Source organism: Hippopotamus amphibius, chromosome 1, assembly GCF_030028045.1.
Source record: "Hippopotamus amphibius kiboko isolate mHipAmp2 chromosome 1, mHipAmp2.hap2, whole genome shotgun sequence".
Classification (NCBI taxonomy): domain Eukaryota; kingdom Metazoa; phylum Chordata; class Mammalia; order Artiodactyla; family Hippopotamidae; genus Hippopotamus; species Hippopotamus amphibius.
In genome coordinates, this window is record NC_080186.1 from 58951444 (window position 1) to 58969032 (window position 17589).

General features: G+C 35.8%; 1 protein-coding gene across 1 annotated transcript in view; it reads left to right on the top strand.

Annotated features, from left to right (window-relative positions):
• The window catches only part of SELENOF (selenoprotein F), a 38179-nt gene extending 29753 nt beyond the window's left edge, over positions 1-8426 (top strand). The window contains exons 4-5 of the mRNA XM_057713965.1: positions 4855-4904; positions 7336-8426. Coding sequence (XP_057569948.1) covers positions 4855-4904; positions 7336-7467 — 182 coding nt within the window. The 3' untranslated portion in view covers positions 7468-8426. The remainder of the gene's footprint in view (positions 1-4854; positions 4905-7335) is intronic.
• Positions 8427-17589: the final 9163 nt, after the last annotated feature.

Here is a 17589-nt window from a genome sequence, read left to right on the forward strand (position 1 = left end):
TTTCTTTCACACTTTATACCCAGTTAGTCACCAAGTTGTGTCTCTTTCCTCCTTAATAACCTTCATACCTTACTCCTTTGGCCTTCTCTATGATTTTAATCAGCCCCCTAGCATCTTTATCTGGAAGGATTAGTTACTTGTCATTGGGCCTGCCTGTCTCTGTTCCCATTTCTTACTTCTATTCTCTCTTCTACACAACTACCGAAAAAACCTTTTCCCTAAGACAGGTTTGATTATGTGACCCTCTTATTTAAAATTCTCTGTAGTTTCCCATCACATATAAATGTCAAATTCAACATCACATACAAGACCTTTCACGACATGGATTCTTTTTTCTAGGTTCACGTCTCTAGTTTATATGCAGAACTATTTGCACTTCTCTGAACTCTGACCTCTACGTCTTTGCACATGCTGCATGTTCTTCCTGACTTATGCCCTTTACCCATTCTTTTGATGAACCCCTATTCATTCAAAATTTAGTTCAAGCATTATTTTGGGATTACCTTTGGACAGAATTTTTCACTCTCCCCTCTGTGTTCCATAGCAGTTCCCACATAATATTGTAATGTATTTGATTTACTGGTCTTCTGTCTCTGTCAATTAGGAACTACTTAAAGCCCAGAATTTTTAAATTTTTTTATCACTAATGTACCCTAAATCTTTCCAACAATGCACCTCATATTAAGAGGAATTCAAATATTTATCGAATGAATGAATGGATTTACTACATTTATCTAATTCAAGGGTGGCTCCACTTTTGACAAATGGGAAACTGATGAAAAGCCTGTGTTTACATTGGTTATATACCCTTTATGAATTTATAGTCTTCAAATAGTCCATTTCTGACTTTATTATTCTTATCTGAAAAGTCATAATCTTTTTAGTTTGTCTTGTCTTCATTATTATACCTCCAGTCTCCCCAAATTCTCTTAATTATTTAAATTGCTATTCTTTGAATGTTTTTAAGTGCTTTTAAATAAAGTCTTGTTGGGAGGACTCAAATGACTCATGATTTTGCACTCCAGATAGTTTGTATACAACGGTAAATGTTCTTATTTTAGAAATACTCTTAGATACCCAGTAGTTTTCATTGAGCACATCTGAGAATTCAGTTCTGTTGTTGTTTGTTGTTGCTGCTGCTCTTCTCTTTATATTGTTGTTTCTGAGTATGATATGACATTTTTATTTAGAACATATTCTGATTCAAATATACTTATTTCTGACCAACAGGAAAACATCTAATTATCATTCTGTGTAATTTTTATGTGGCAGTTCACAAATCTTAATTGTACCTGCCATAAGCCCTTATTTATCAAATCTTAAAACCAATAGAGTACATTATATGACTACTTGTAATGTGATCAAAGATACATCAGATCTAGCCAAGTATATTTTGCCTCTATATTTTCACTTGTTTATGGTTTTGAAAATAACATAGTTCAAACATTTTTCTTTGACCTCAAGACATATCCTTCCTATTATCCCTCACCTCCAGTTATCCTCTTTTTGGAATGAGGAGGAAGATAGATTTTTATTTTTTAGTGCTCTTCATAGTTAAATTTGAAGAGCCTCTGCTTATAAGAAGAGTCCCATGACTTTCTAAGCAGTGTATATAGCAAAACTTGGCTCTAAGGTCTCCTAGGCAGCTGCACAAATGACATGCTGATAAGAATCTTGAGGATAAAACGGAAATATTTAACCTCTTTTCTGATCATTTCTGTTGGTTTGATCGCTTTGAAGTGTCATTTACAAATCTGCCTTAGTAATTGACAAATAATTAAATTGGCATAAGAATATTTTCTTGAAATAGAGTGACTGAATTAATCTCTTTAGGAATCTCCAAACTGATATCACCTAGTTATTTTTAAAACAGCAGAAAATAAACTAGAAAAATAAGTTACTCTGTGGTTTTTTTTGCAAGTCTCTTATATTCTCATAAAGCCTATCCTAGTGCTATGTATATATAGTAAGATTTCAAATATCTTTTAAAAGATTAATTTAGTGCCTATAAAGTGTGATTTGCTACTACAGTGTATTTAATAGGTATTCCCCTCATTCAAAATTAGGAACTTGTGGATTTATACATAGCAGAGAGAAGAGAAAAGAACTGGTGAATAGTCATTAGTGACTCATCTTAATATTTCTTCTAAATTTATTCACTCATTCCAGCCTGTTAAAAATCTTCTGAATGACAGAAAGTTATAGGTTCTGTTACAAATACAAAAAAATATTTAAGAATAGTTCTTTTCTCCAGTGAAGTTTCTTATGCAGTAGTGAACACACTGTGTATTAAATGATGCTTTGCACAGATGTGCATATAGCATTTGCCAAAGGAATGGTTATAAAATGCAACAGGATATCATAAGTTGATTTTTGTTTGGGGATTCAAGAGTATTTGGACAAATCTTAAAGGATGAAGTTAATAGAGAAGATATTTAATAGGCCAGAATAATATAATCAGTTTTATTTTGAACTAAATTTAGTAGGGGAAGCTTAGATGAGATATCTGAGTGTCTTCCAACAAGTCTGCAAAACCTTAAAAAGAAAAAGCATTTACTAATCTTTGTTGTCCTAAATGCACATATATAAAGATCTTCATAGTGAAACATGTCTGTAGTGCTATTGCTAGTTAATTCTAAGTTTAAAAAATAAATTCTCAAAAGCATGTGTGTCACTATAAAATCTAACTACAGGGCTTCCTAGGTGGCGCAGTGGTTGAGAGTCCGCCTGCCAACGCAGGGGACACAGGTTCGATCCCTGCTCCAGGAAGATTCCACATGCCACGGAGCAACTAAGCCCATGCGCCACAACTGTTGAGCCTGCTCTTTAGAGCCCGTGAGCCACAACTATTGAGCCCATGTGCTGCAGCTACTGAAGCCCACGCGCCTGGAGCCTGTGCTCCACAAGAGAAGCCACGGCAATGAGGAGCCCGCGCACCGCAATGAAGAGTAGCCCCCACTCACCGCAACTAGAGAAAGCCCATGCACAGCAAAAAAGACCCAACACAGCCAACAAAATAAATAAATAAATTTATTTTTTAAAAAAATCTAACTACAGACTGATGCAGGTGATAACAGAACTGAAATTAAGAACTGTCCTCATTTAAGGTATCTAACTGAAACATCCCATTTGGAATTTTATTTAATGTATTCTAAAATTTTTCAACTTGGACAGTTGGACATGATCATTACTAAAAACTTGGTAAAATGCAGATCAACAACCCAAAAAGGAAAACATTGATTTAAAAGTTCCCCAAACCCTATGCTCCAGATATAACCCCTATTAAAATAATAGTTTTTATTGTTTTGAACTGTTAGGCGTATTGTACGAAGTATTTTATATTTTCTCACTTTCTGATTTCGTTTAAAGCTTCTGGGCTTTTTCCTTTGCAAATATATATTTATGGATAAATATATAAAAACATTAGTGTAAATATATAAAAACAATATATCCATCTTTTTTTTTTAACAACCATGGAAAATACACTGATCTATAAACCTTTATATATGAGTTTGTGTCTATATCACTGAATATAGATTAATATAATTTTTAAATGATTGGGTGCATTTCCTAGTGAGGTCCATGTTAATTTATTTAACCAATAACCTTTACACACGTGTTTTCTCAGAATAAAGAAGTTCCTAGAAAGGGACTTGCACATCTAAAGAGTTTGCATGTTTTAAGATTTTTGGTTCATTTTGCTAAATACCCTTCAGGAAGGATATGTCCATTTATATTTCTCCCACAACTAACTCCCAGCAAAATCTGTACCCACTCTCTAACCTTAAACATTCTTTTTAATATTTGCCACTCCAAATGAAGTTACCTCATTGTTTTGACAGTTCTTTGGTTATTTGTGAGGTTGAACATTTATTTCAGATATTTAGTGACCATTTGTGTATTTGTATATTACATGTTCCTATCCATAGTTCATTTCTCTAGTACCTAGTATTTTTTTTTCTTATTAATAGGAACCCTCTTATATAGTCTTAGAGATCATTTTCCCCAATATGTCATTTTTACTTTTAACTTTGTTTATAGTAGTGTTTTGCTATACTGTGTCCATTTTTATATAGGTACATCTATAAAGCATTCTCTTTAGGATCATGTGTAGAAGATGAGTTTTATATTCCATATCCAGGTTGTCTGAGTTAAATGCTATCATAGTATTCTGAATCTTTTTTTTTTTTCAAACACTTATCACAACTGAAATTATCAGCTATGTGATTACTTGTTTAGCATCTTTCTTTCCCACCAGACTATAAACTCCATAAGAGCAGGAATCCTGTCTGTTTTATATAGCTTTATATCTGCTCTCTGGTATACAATAGATATTCAAAAGTATTTACTGAATAATACACACACACCCCACCAGGTGCACACACACATAGTCAGTCTCTCTCTCTCTCTCTCGTTTGATAGCTTTACCATATTAAAAAATCTAGATATTTTTATATCTCTAGATTTCCTCATGTTTCTTTGTCATTCTGATATAAGTATCACATAGTATATCAATAAACAAACAAATTCTCCCATATTTTACTTTTTCTAAACTGCCCTGACTATTCGCAAACTCTTATAGCTGAGTTTTACTGTCATTTTGTCAAGCACTCAAAATCTCTTTGTAATTTGGGATTTTTATTAATTTTAGACAATTAACATCTTAAAATATTTAGTCTTCCCATTGAAGAATATGGGATGTATTTCCATTTATATGTGTTTTAATTTCCTTGATTTTTCCATATAGGATCTGATTTTTTATTTATGGAGTTTATGTCTGCTTTTCGTATTGATCTTTGTAGCTACCTTGGTTTTGGAAGTAAACAATTTGAATCTTTTTTTCTTTTCCTTAAGCTTTTGTCAGGAGTGATAAACCCAAACTGTTCAGAGGACTACAAATCAAGGTAATGCAATTTTAACATGATCCTTTTTTCCAGCATTTTCTTTTTTTAATTAAAAATTATTCAAATATTTTAATTAACTATTTTAGGTTTATAGAAAAATTGATTTAAGTTCCCATTTACTCCCACTGCCACCCTCCAGTTCCCTTAATTAACATCTTGCATTGATATACATTTGTTACAATTGATGAACCAGTATTAATACATTATTATTAACTAAATTTCATAGTTTGCATTAGGGCTTATTCTTTGTACAGTTCTAGGAGTTTTACCAAGTGCATAATGTCATGTATCCACCAATACAGTATCATACAGTAGTTTCACTGCCCCCAAAATCCGCTGTGCTCCACACCCCACCAAACTCCTGGCAACCACTGATCTTTTTACTGTCTCTATAGTTTTGCCTCTTCCAGATTGTCATATAGTTGGAATCATACAGTAGGTAGCCTTTTCAGATTTCAGATTTAACTTAATATACATTTACAGTTCCTTTGTGTCTTTTCTGTAGCTGGATAGCCCATTTCTTTCTAATGCTGAATAATATGAATACCGTGGTTTGTTTTTCTATTCACCTATAAAGGGACATGTTGGTCACTTCCAGTTTTTGGCAATTATGAGTAACAGCGCTATATACATTTTTGTATAGACATAAGTTTAACTTATTTGGATAAATACCTATCAGCACAATAACTGAATCACATAATAAGACTGTTGGGCATTTTCTTACAAAGCTGCTATTTTCCAAAATGACTCTATCATGTTGCATTCCCACTGCTAATGAATGAGAGTTTCTATTGTTCCACATCCATCAGCATTCCTTATTGTCAGTGTTTTGGATTTTAGCTATTCTAGTAAGTGTGTGATGTTATCTCATTTTCATTTGCAGTTCCCTAATTGAGAATCTTTCCACATGCTTATTTCCCATCTCTATATCTTCTTTGGTGTATCTGAGATCTTTTGCACACTTTTTAAAATTTTAATTATGTTAAAAAAAACTTAAAAGTAGTTAAAATAGTTAAGATGGTAAGTTAAATGTTAAGGGTACAGTTTAGTAGTGGTAAGTATATTCACACTGTTGTCCAACAGATGTAAAAATTTTTTGTCTTGCAAAATTGGAACTCTATACCCATTAAACCCTAATTCCCCCTCTCCTGCCTCCAGCCCATGGCAACCACCTTTCGACTTTGTTTCTATCATTTTTGACTGCTTTAGATACTTCATATGAGTGGACTCGAATAGTATTTGTCTTTTCATGACTGGCTTATTTCACTTCAGCATGATGTCCTCAAGCTTCATCCATGTGGTAGCATGTGCAGGGATGCTTTTTCTGCATCTATTGATAAGAGATTTCTTGTTTAGCCTGTTGGTAGTAATGGATTACGTTAATTCATTTTCAGATTTTGCACCAGCTTTGCATACTTGGAGTAAATCCGAATTGGTCATGGTATTTAATTCTTTATATGTTGTTGGGTTTGATTTAATATTTTGAACATTTTTGCAGCTGTGTTCTCTGTGGCTTCCAATTTTTGGACTAAAATGAGTTTTTGAATAAAAAGTTGAATTTTTAAGAACAATTTATGTAGGTAACCTGAGCCAAAAGGTTTTAGTAGTAATGTTATTGTTTTATTAGCTTAGAGGGCCAATTTCTAAATTCCACAGTTGGGTTGAGAATATACCAAATGCAAATAATCACAGCAGAGCTTATCTCCATCTCTAAAGTTCACAACCCTGGAAGACCTAGAAAAACTGAAGCGTAATTGCTGAAAGAGGTTCTGAGAATCCCTTCATCATTACTGCTTCATTTCTGGTCGCACGGCCCTTAGTTTAGTGGCTGGAGCTTGATCACTTAATAACTGGCGTCATGTTTGCCATCGCGTTCACCCAGAGTCAGGATTCCCGGGGCTCCCTGGTGAAATGTTGGGCCCCACCAGCTGGTCTGCAGTTTCAGGAATCCAGCCGAATTGTAAACTAACTACAACAAAATAAATTTTCTTTGATTTAAGAAATCTAGTGAAAGTCCAATGCAGAATTGTCTGATAATTCGTGTGCACAGCCTGTTTCCATGTGGGTCTTAATAGTCATTCTCTCTCATTAATCATTTTGAACTTGTCTGCCTCCTTCATTAGATTTTCAACTCGTTTGAGAGTTTGAGTGTGTCAGGTGTGCAATAAATACTTACATTCGAGAATAAGCTTACATCCCAAGTAAACTGTCTTGTTTCTCTTCAGAAGTAAAAATGTGATTTTTTTTTTTAAATTCTCATTTTTTATGAAATCCCATTACACCCTTTTCTGAAAGACTTCCTTTAAGAACTGTTGTGCTGTTACGTCTAGAAGCTTATTACTATTAAGTTAAATTAATCTGGATTGCATTGGTTTGGATTTTGGTTGAAAGGCTCTTTCTAAGCAGAAAATGATATTCCTCTTTTTTGTAGTATGTTCGCGGTTCAGACCCTGTGCTAAAGCTTTTGGATGACAATGGGAACATTGCTGAAGAACTAAGCATCCTCAAATGGAACACAGACAGTGTAGAAGAATTCCTGAGTGAAAAGTTGGAACGCATATAAATCTTACTTAAATTTTGTCCTTTTTTGTTACTTTGTCAAATGAAATATTACAGCACCTAGAAAATAATTTAGTTTTGCTTTCTTCCGTTGATCAGTCTTTTACTGTGAGGCGTTAAACATCTAATTAAAAGTTGAAGTGGCAGCACAGCCCATGATATGTAAGGAGTTGGCAAGCTTAACAAAACCTATTTTTTTTATAAGTTTCCATCTTCCATTTGTTAATACCACTAACAGACTGCTTTGTAATAGTCTTGTGGTTAATTATGCAAATGATAGTGTGAGATAATTGGTCCAGTTTTACAAACAACCGATTTTTAAATTAGGGAGGTTAATAAGGGAGATGATTACTGTGCTTCATGTGCTGTGTGCTCTTTGAAAGTAATGACAGAAAACTACAAAGCAAATAAGATATACTGAGCCTCAACAGATTGCCTGCTTCTCAGATCCTCTCATATTTTTGTATTACCCAGCTTTCCTTTTAATAGAAACATTATAGTTTATATTGAATGCACTGCATAAAAACTTTATGGCTTCATTATTGTAAAACAGATTCAAGATCTACAGTAAGAGTGAAACATTCACACAAAGATTCGCATTAATGAAGACTACACAGAAAACCTTTTTATGGATTTGTGTGGATCTGATATTTAGCAAATTTTTGTGCTTTACATTCTTACAGAAGAGTCAATTTAAAAATGATCACTTGTAAGACCAAAATATAAATTAAAAGTTTCAGAAGTCTATTTGAATTTGAAGTCTTCTATTTGTTCTTTCATGTTTAAAAATGACACATTTCTTGGTGCATTTTTCTTTTCTTTTCATATAAGCCTTTTTTAAAAGCCAGAAACACTAAAATGTCTTCATTGTGTAAAACTTCTAACTTCTTGTTGTGAGTAATACTGCTTTTTCCATGATTTTTTTATTTGTCAAAGTGCTTTCATTTATGAACACATTTTCATTAATATATAAGGAATATCTCTTAAAACAGTCTTTATGAGCTATTAAAGATGACTTTTCTTTGCTTAACCTTCCTTGTGATGAAAGTGACTTCTTAAAAGGTGGTTCACTAAGACCAGCATTCATGCAAATGACTTTAGGTCATTTAAACCTCTAACTTAACAAATTGGTCTAATATCCTACTATGTCAGCTCAGTCTTAGGATAAATTCTTATAATCTGGAAACTTTTATTTTTTATTTTGAATTAAACTATGAAGGGTATTTGAAAGTCTCTTAAAGACAACTCTGCCAGGGAATGTTTGTAGAATATTTAACAGAGGTCAGTTATTAATCTTTACTAGCATTTTGTGTTATGTCATTTTAAATTAAGATATTATTAAAGCCAGCTAGAGAATGAAAAAGTACTATAAGAAGTCCTGGCAAACAGACTGGTCTATTTTGGGTCATCACTTTGATAGTGCAAGGCCCTGGGTAATGTACTAATCCCTCATGGTGGTTATTACTTCAGAACAAAAGGGAAGGAACCCAGTCATGGACAGTAGGGAGAAACAGCAAGAGAGGAGTTACTGCCACATACAGATAACAGCTGGATAGAAGGGATGAAACTTCAGAACTTCTGGGATTGGCATAGAAAACTAATTGGACTGTTCTCTGAACAGGAAGAGCCAATCAAATGAGTATTTGGCATTGGGATTTAAAGAGAGAAGCCTGAAAAGTCTGTTATATTCAAGTTATTATTAGAGATCAAAAGAGGCTGAAGAGCCTTAAGCTTTGAGGAACTTAAAGCTTTAAGTTCTTGAATTGATGAATAAATATGTTATCTACCAAGCTCCATTATTTTAATTGGGAGGTTTGAGTTAATTAGCCAAGTCCAACTGTTTTCACCAATTCCAATCAACAGCTAAAACCTTTTTAAAGAAACAAATCTTGAATACCAAGAAAGGGATATATAAATACTGATCCAAAAAAGTACCATTTTATAGCCAAATTTTGACATTTGATTAAGCTTATTCAGATTCACAAATATGGATATGTAATAGTCACTTTATATTTATAAATTTGCTCCCCCTGCCAAAATTATGTTACTTATAACCTAAAACAGTTAATGTGGCTCTAAATGCCTGAATTTGGCAAAAGCCTCTTACAAGGAGCTATGAGCAAGAACTGACATTTCCTGTTTTAAGAGGATTTGAGACTTGAAAGCCAGTCTAAAATTAAAGTTAATAAAATGCATAAAATATTTTTGAAAGCAAAACTGCAAAACTTTGGAAATTAAAATTGGCAGTAGCCAGCATGCAAAAGCATGTCTACAAATATATGGAAAGTAGGAGTACAGATTACAGATATGAGCACAACTAGGTAAGTATTTCTTTTACTTGAAAATTAAAGTATCTTTTCATTACATTCTGTGGTGACAGAGAACTTTTTCTGGGAAGAGAGGCCCGGCATTTGTGATCCAGAATTCAAATTAGGTTTTTGCTGATTAAAATAAGCATTTTACCTTCAAACTGGTCCTTAGCCCAGGAATCAGTAGCATGAAATGGTTACCTAGAAATGCGAAAGGAATAAAACTAAGAATTGTGTGAGACCTCTAAAACTAGTTCTTTCCTGTGAGCCACTCAACACAGACTGTGAATACCTGCAGCATTTTATCTAGCATTGTGAATAGGTTGAAGTTTAGACCTTAGAATTCCAAACTTTTGTTAAAAACCATTTTGGTAGAAAAACTAAGGTAGAGTTGATCCTTACTCACAAATTCCATATTTGCAAATTCACCTACTCGTTAAAATTTAATTGTAACCCCGCAATCACAATACTCTTGGCACTTTTGAAGTCGTCCACGGATGTGCACAAAGCAGTGAAAAATGTGAGTGCCCCAGTGCACACATTCCCAGCCAAGGTCAGACAAAGTGAACTCTGCCTTGCTTCAGCTCATGCTGTGAACAAGCATCCTTTTCACAGTCTATTTAATGCCACATTTTTTGCATTTTTTGTGCTTTTTGTTGGTGATTTCACTCTTTAGAATGGCCCCCAAGCGTAGTACTAAAGTGCTGTCTAGTGTTCCTAATAAGTGCAAGAAAGCTGCGATGTGCCCTGTGGGAAAAATACGTTTTAGACAAGTTTTGTTCAGGCACGAGTTACAGTGCTATTGGCCATGAGTTCATTGTTAGTAAATCAGCAATATATTTTAAAGAAGGTGTCTTTAAACAGAAACATAAAACAAGGTTATGTATTGATAGGTTGGCAAAAATGCGACCAGAGGCTTCCAGGAATCTAACCCTGTGTATCCCCTAAGAACAGTCGTTCCATGTTTGCCAATTCAGTGTTTGCTGTGACTTTATAGAACAAAATAACTACTATGACTAATGAGGATTGACTATTATTTTTATTGAGACGTAATTCACATTTAAAATTCACTCACTTGGAGTATGCAATTAAGTGGTTTTTTTAGTATATTCACAGAGGTATCCAACCATCACTACAATCTAAATTTAGAACATTTTCATCACTCCAAAAAGAAATCCTGTACCTATCAGCAGTCAATACTACACCCATCTACTAGTCCTAGACAACATGTCTAGGTTATCTCTATGGATTTCTGTCTATAGATTTGCCTATTCTGGACATTTCTTATAAACAGGTTCACAGTTTGTGCCTTTTGTGTCTTGTTTCTTTCACTTAGCATGTCTTCAAGGTTCATCATATTATAGCATGTATCAGTCCATTTCTTTTTGTGGGTGGATAATATTCCTTTATACCACATTTTATATGTTATTTGGTAGACATTTGTGTTTCCACTTTTTGGCAGTTTTGAATAACATCACTATATACATTGATGTACTAGTTTTTGTGTGCAAGTGTTTTCATTTCTCTTAGATACATAACCTAGGAGTGGAATTGTCTAGGAGTAATGTACTATCAACATTTAACTTTTTGAGGAACTACCAAACTTTTCCAAAGTGGCTACACCATTTTACATTCCCATCAGCAATGTTCAAGAGTTTCTAATTTCTGCACATCCTATATTCATCTTTCATTAAGGGTACTCATTTTACACTTTTTTTAATTGATATTTTAAGGGTCAATTTTTATTCATATTAGTCATTTACATGATCCCAAACTAAAACCATATAACCACTGCTATTCAAATAAGTATTATTTCTATTCTGGACGCCATCTTGCTCTCCCTATTCCCCTCTAAGTAATCATTTTATTATCATTTTTCAGTCTTATCAATATGTTAAGCACTATGCCCTCCACTAAATGGTCTTAAGACTGCAATTCTTTTAATTACTTAGATGGTATGTTTTATTGTTTTTCCTGCCTCTTCTGCCTTCTGTCACTACTGGATTTTAACTCATTTTTCTCTTCCCCAGCTTCAGTCATGAAAAAAACTTTGATGTTCCCATATCTAACAGAGGTCACATTCTAGTATGAGAGGTAACCATTAAACAAATAAAGGTACAAATATATCATTGCAATTATGGTAAAAGCAATGAAGAAAAATGTTACTAGAAGAGAGTTACAGAGGAGACTAGTGAGTTCAGAGATCTCTGGAGGATGTGACATTTAAACCAAGGCCTGAAATGTGAACAGAAGCTCTTCAGGAAAAGAGTAAATTAGAGAGAAGAGCATGTGCGAAAAGACCCAGACTTAGTAGAAAGTCAGGCACTTCCACACACCTGAAAAAAGCCAGTGCATCGGAAACTAGTGAGCCTGAGGGGAGAATTGTAGGAAGTGAGGTTGGGAAGGTAGGCAAGGAGGACCCCTTTTTTTGTGCTGTCTTAACAATTTAGCTACATTCTAAGTTGCTTTTAGAATAAAATCAGAAAAGGAAAAAACCTCAAGCAGAGAAGTGACAAAATCCAGTAAGATCATCTCTAAAGTTCACAGTCAGCAAATATTGTTACGCCTACGTAACCACTTAAGTGCTTTATGTAGTGCACTAATAGCCTCTTTAGTAGCATCTAGTATACAATTTGCTCTTTAAAACTATTCAACTTACTTTGAGAACAAAAAAGACAAGCCTAAGCCAAAATGTTAAGTTTTATGAGATTCCAGTATTCATTCACTAGTTACGTAGACTCATAGGAGGTGCCTACTAGTCCACACCACATGCGGGCATTCCTCCTCACCCCACCTTTAAGCTGAGCATTAATCTCAAGTCTAGCTCCAAGGAAAGAACATGGAAACTCCAGCCTTGGAACTATGTAACTCAGTACCTATGACAGTCTTTCTGTTGCTATGTCCATTGTAACTAGTACCAGAGTGCTTGGGTCTGGTTTTACCTCCTACATTGAAGTTTTGACCCAAGTCCCTGGCTCCTGTTACTTGATCTTCCACATCATGAACACCTATATGACCCAACTAGACCGCTCTATCTGCCATTCGTGATTTTGAAATCTATTCTCCTGGCCTAAATTGTGTTTCCACTTCTTCCTGGCTTGAACATCTGGACGTATAGCCCAAACTCTCTGATCTGATTTCAGTGTTTTCTTGCCTAACCTAGTCCTATGAACAATAACTCATCTACTTTAAATTCACATACCTCTTCATCTTAGCCCAACAATACATGACTCCTCCGTTTCTCCCCCACACAGAGTGAAATCTTTGTCCAGCTCTACCCCTTGCCTATCCACTCAGAATCAGCTAGATCTTATCCCAAAGGCCCAACCCAGATCCCAGCCAAGCTCTTCTGGTCTAGTTTCCACTGCTGCATAACAAACCATCCCCAAACTTACTGGTTTAAGTATTTGTAATCTCTGTATAAATAAATACAGAGGGAAAACATTCTATTAATTCAGTTTCTCTAGAGAACTCTAATATAATTCTTGCAATACTCTGCATTAATGATTGTCAACACTATTACAGGCTCTTTATACAACCTATGTTCAGAGATTGTCAGACTGACAAATGTTTCAGTTTTAACAGAGTTTTGACAGGCTCCTCCTTCCTTATAGCCACCTAGTCAAAATGCCTTTGTCAAGGTGGCGGTGTTTTCCTCATTAGCAGTAACAGATGAGATTGTGTTTATGTTTGACTGTATACAGTATAATACCATCAAAGCTGATTAAATGAGTCATTTAACATTGTTTACAGGAAAAGACTTAACAGATGTCACAAAGAAGAAAGTCATCTTTTGAGTGTAAACAGTGATGTCAATTGGTTCAGAAGTTTCTGAAAGGCAAAACAATAATGGAAAAAATATGTTCTGTAACCAATTTGCAAACAGTAGGGGAAAAGTTAGTGGATAGTAAACTAGCATGCTCTGGAAGAAATACCTCTTGTCAAATCAATGAAATCTTTTTCAGCAGAGTTATTGGCCTGTTAGGACAGGGGTAAGCAATGGATATAATCTGTCCTCAACATAGCTAGGTATTTTATCCTGTCTGACATTACATAGTTATTTGTAAACTAGGAAAAAATATAATCTAATACCTCACTTTTTGAGTGGATGCATTTGAGAATGCTGAGGTATTTGTTCTCAGGTATTTTTGCTCTATATTGACCTGTATCAATATAGAGCAAAGCAAGTGGCACCTTCAGGTTTCCATCATTTATGACTTGTTAGAATCACGGTGCTTATCAGTGAGTAGCCAAGAGGGGAAAAGGTACCAACAATTGGGGGTTCTCTTACTCCTTGTCGTTTTCTCCCCATCAGCATCTGGTTTTTGTTTCCCCTCCATGTGATATCTGTTGGAATTAGACGATACGTTTGCTTCAGTCTTACGCTCCCTGATGCCAACTATCTATGAAGGTAGCCCTTCTGCCCTCTCTTTTTAGTATTTTGCCTCACACTGATTTCTCATGATCACTGGATGCATTAAAAGACTCATCTCTTCTGTGCCCTTATCACATTCTGAGGCACTGAGGGTTAGGAATTCAACACATGAATTTGGGGGGGACTCAGTTCGGCCCATAACACTGCCCAAAACCAAATTTCAGAGCAGTGAGGGGAGAAGTGAACTGAAGAGAAATTGGGAGGTGGGAAGTAGAGACAACTATTTAGAGAAACTTGAATAAGAGAGGGAGGAGCCAGGTTGGATTTGAGAGTGAACGGAGAAGGTTTTTTTAGCCCGAGAAAAACTTGTGTGTGTTATGAACAGAGGGGAAGGTGCCAGTGAAGAAGTAAAATGAGGGAGAGAGGCAGTGGGTCAAATACAGGGCAATGTTCAAGGTCAAATTCAAGCAGAAGGGAGAGTGTGGAGGACAAGACATGAGGATGGGCAAAGGCATAACATGGTAGGAAAATATGGGCAGTTTAGGGACCTCTGCTTTCTCAGTGACACAGGAGGCAGGGTTTTTCATCAGGACTGGAGAAAGCAGATGAAAGAGTCAGTAATGGATTTGTAAATAAGGTTTGGAATAGTTACTGAGGAAAGCAGAAGAGGAAGTAGATGGAGGACAGGTCTGAGTGGCACTGATCTTATTTAGAGTCTAGCCCTGGATCTTCACTAACCTACGGTGTGAGTTTAGCTCAATTATCTAATTATTCTTTTTCATGTTATTCTCATGAAATGTTCTATTCTCTCTGTGAAACAGGGTTAATAATAGCTACTGTGAACTCTCCACATTATTATGAGGATTAAATAAGGAAGTGGTTAAATTTTCAGTGACACTATTAGTAGCATTCTGGTTCTTGCATTACCCAACCCTGGCACCCTGGTTTAGCAAACTGGTTCTAACTTCTCATTTTCTTTTTTCAAGCATCACCTGGGCCATTTATCAAGGCCTCATTTGTCTGGTTGCATAGATTTGATTATGGCATCCCTATTTCGCATTCAAAAATTGAGCCAGGAGGTGTTTCCTTGCCCATTTAGTCTTAACTACTCCCAGAACATCCCAAATAAAGCCTGTTTTATTCTCAAAGAAAACATACACATATCAAGACATTTTCAAATTAAAATAGGCACTAAACAGATGTATTTCTGCCAAGAATAATCTCTGCTCTACCCAAAACTTATTTACAGGATTGTAAATTGAGACCAGCCTTTGCTTCTTACTCTATAGGAGCAATGAGTCAGGATTTCCTGAAATTAAGCAATCATGTAAAATTCATTAGTGGCTTCTAGAAGACCTCACGTGCTTCCTTGTGCCAAGAAATTAACCTGTTTAATTCTTGGTATCTCTCTTATTTCCCCCAATGATTAAGATCCTTCTATCAGCCTCCGAGTCAGTATGACAGTGTAGCTAAGATTCAGTGAAAGTTTTCTAGAAACATGTCTGGTGATGATCACTGCATATCAGTGAGAAGGTTAGATTCTAAGTCTGAATCATTACTTTTTTAGTCAAAAACTACACTGGCTACTGGTCCTAGTTCAATTCCTTGCATTGCTTAACCCAATTATAATCTAGTTTTGTCCCACCTCAAACAGTAATCTAATTGCTACTCGCTTGTCCTCATTCTATTTGAACTTTCTGTGCTGATTTCACTTCCATCTTGGAACACCTTTTGCTTTCAACACACCACTTTTTCCTAGTTCTCTTCTATCCTTCATTAGTTACTTCTCTGCCTACCCCACGGGTACTGCAAGTTGTCCCTCAGCGCCCCTCCTCTCTGTCAAGTGTTAGAAATTCAAATGGCAGCAGAGGCCAGGCCAGGCAGTTAACACTAAGGTCAGATATAATTAATAGGGAGTGATGAGAACTCTGGCAAAGAGAAAAGGCACACTCCATGTAAAAGCACCCACAGTGGAAAAATTTTTAAACACCGTCTTGGCCAAAAACCCTTTCATGGACTGGACTATACAGCTGTTTCATGACAGCGATTCTCAGACCCCAGGTCTTCCTGTCCAGGACTCTGAGGACAGGACCCATTTACAGGGTGCTTTCTGTGCCACTTAACCCCTGCATAACAAAACAACATTCATTTCTGACTTTGAGTTCAGGGGCCTTGGGTAAGTCACCCAACTTGATTTACTTTTAATCTGTAAATCAGGCTTCCTTAAGGCTCACTTAAATTTCTCAGTATGATGCAAACATTTTGCTAAGTGGCAATGACATCATTTACTTCTTAAGTTTTCCAAAGGCCCCTTTTCTATTTCACTTAGAAGTGTCACCTCCACACATCCTGAGGTTCTCTACCATCTGTGTCACCCACCCAGAGTTTGCGCTTACATCTGACACGTGTGCAGAACTCATGAGGGAACATCATAGTCCATCTGAAGACTTGTCTCCATCCAGAAATCTTAGTTTGTTTATGCTCTGCCTATAAAATGTTGGAAGATCTATTCTCTTGGGCTTAGCACCACCAATAGGTATTTCTTCAACATGCTTTCTCACTGAAGTAAAATTTTCGTTACAAAAGCTTGTTTTAAAGGAGAATCTGAATGAAAACCATACATCTGAAGGTACTTTTTTGTGCACACTCAGACATTTTTTAAAAATACACTATTTTCTTGAGAAAGTTCTTGAAATGATGCATAATCTTACACAGTAGTCTTAATGTTTGCTGAAGCGGCTACAAAGACTCCAGAGCAATCACTCTTGGGGGGCAGAGACTGAAAAGACACAGCTGCTTCTCCATAATGTGTTATCACCAGCTCAACAGGGCCAGTTCAGTTTGGCTCAAGAATCACTGGTCCTCATTTTGCAAGGTTCTGAACAAGTGAAACAGTCCATAGTTTGAAATGAAAGAGGATCCAGGTTGTCAAGGTATCAGACAAAAAGAGACACAGGATGAAGCACAAGGCCAAAGTTCAGGCTTCCCACCACCATCCCACACTTGGCCACCATTCCTCGACCCCAGTCGGCCCTCTGCATACCAGAGATTAAAATACCATGCATTTTCATCAAGTCTTCTCTTGAAATAGTCATTTCATTTCCATCTTCCTCCAGCTAGTCTGGCCTGCTCTTTCCTTCCAACTGTGTCTTTAACAATTGATACAAATAAATTTCTGTCTCCTTATACTGGTGTTGCCTGCATACCCCAGTAGAGTGTAAGGGCCACAAGAACAGGAACCCTGTTCTTCTTATTATATTGTATTCACGAAGCTGAGTCCAGTGTATGGCACAAAGGAGGTGCTTCATAAGTACTTATTAAAGTAAATGGAATGTTCATTCACAGCATCAGGTCTTTGTTCCAATAATTCTCTCTACCCAGAATGCCTCACTTTTCATCTCCAAAATTCTCAAATCCACATTTATCTCTGTTATGAACTGAA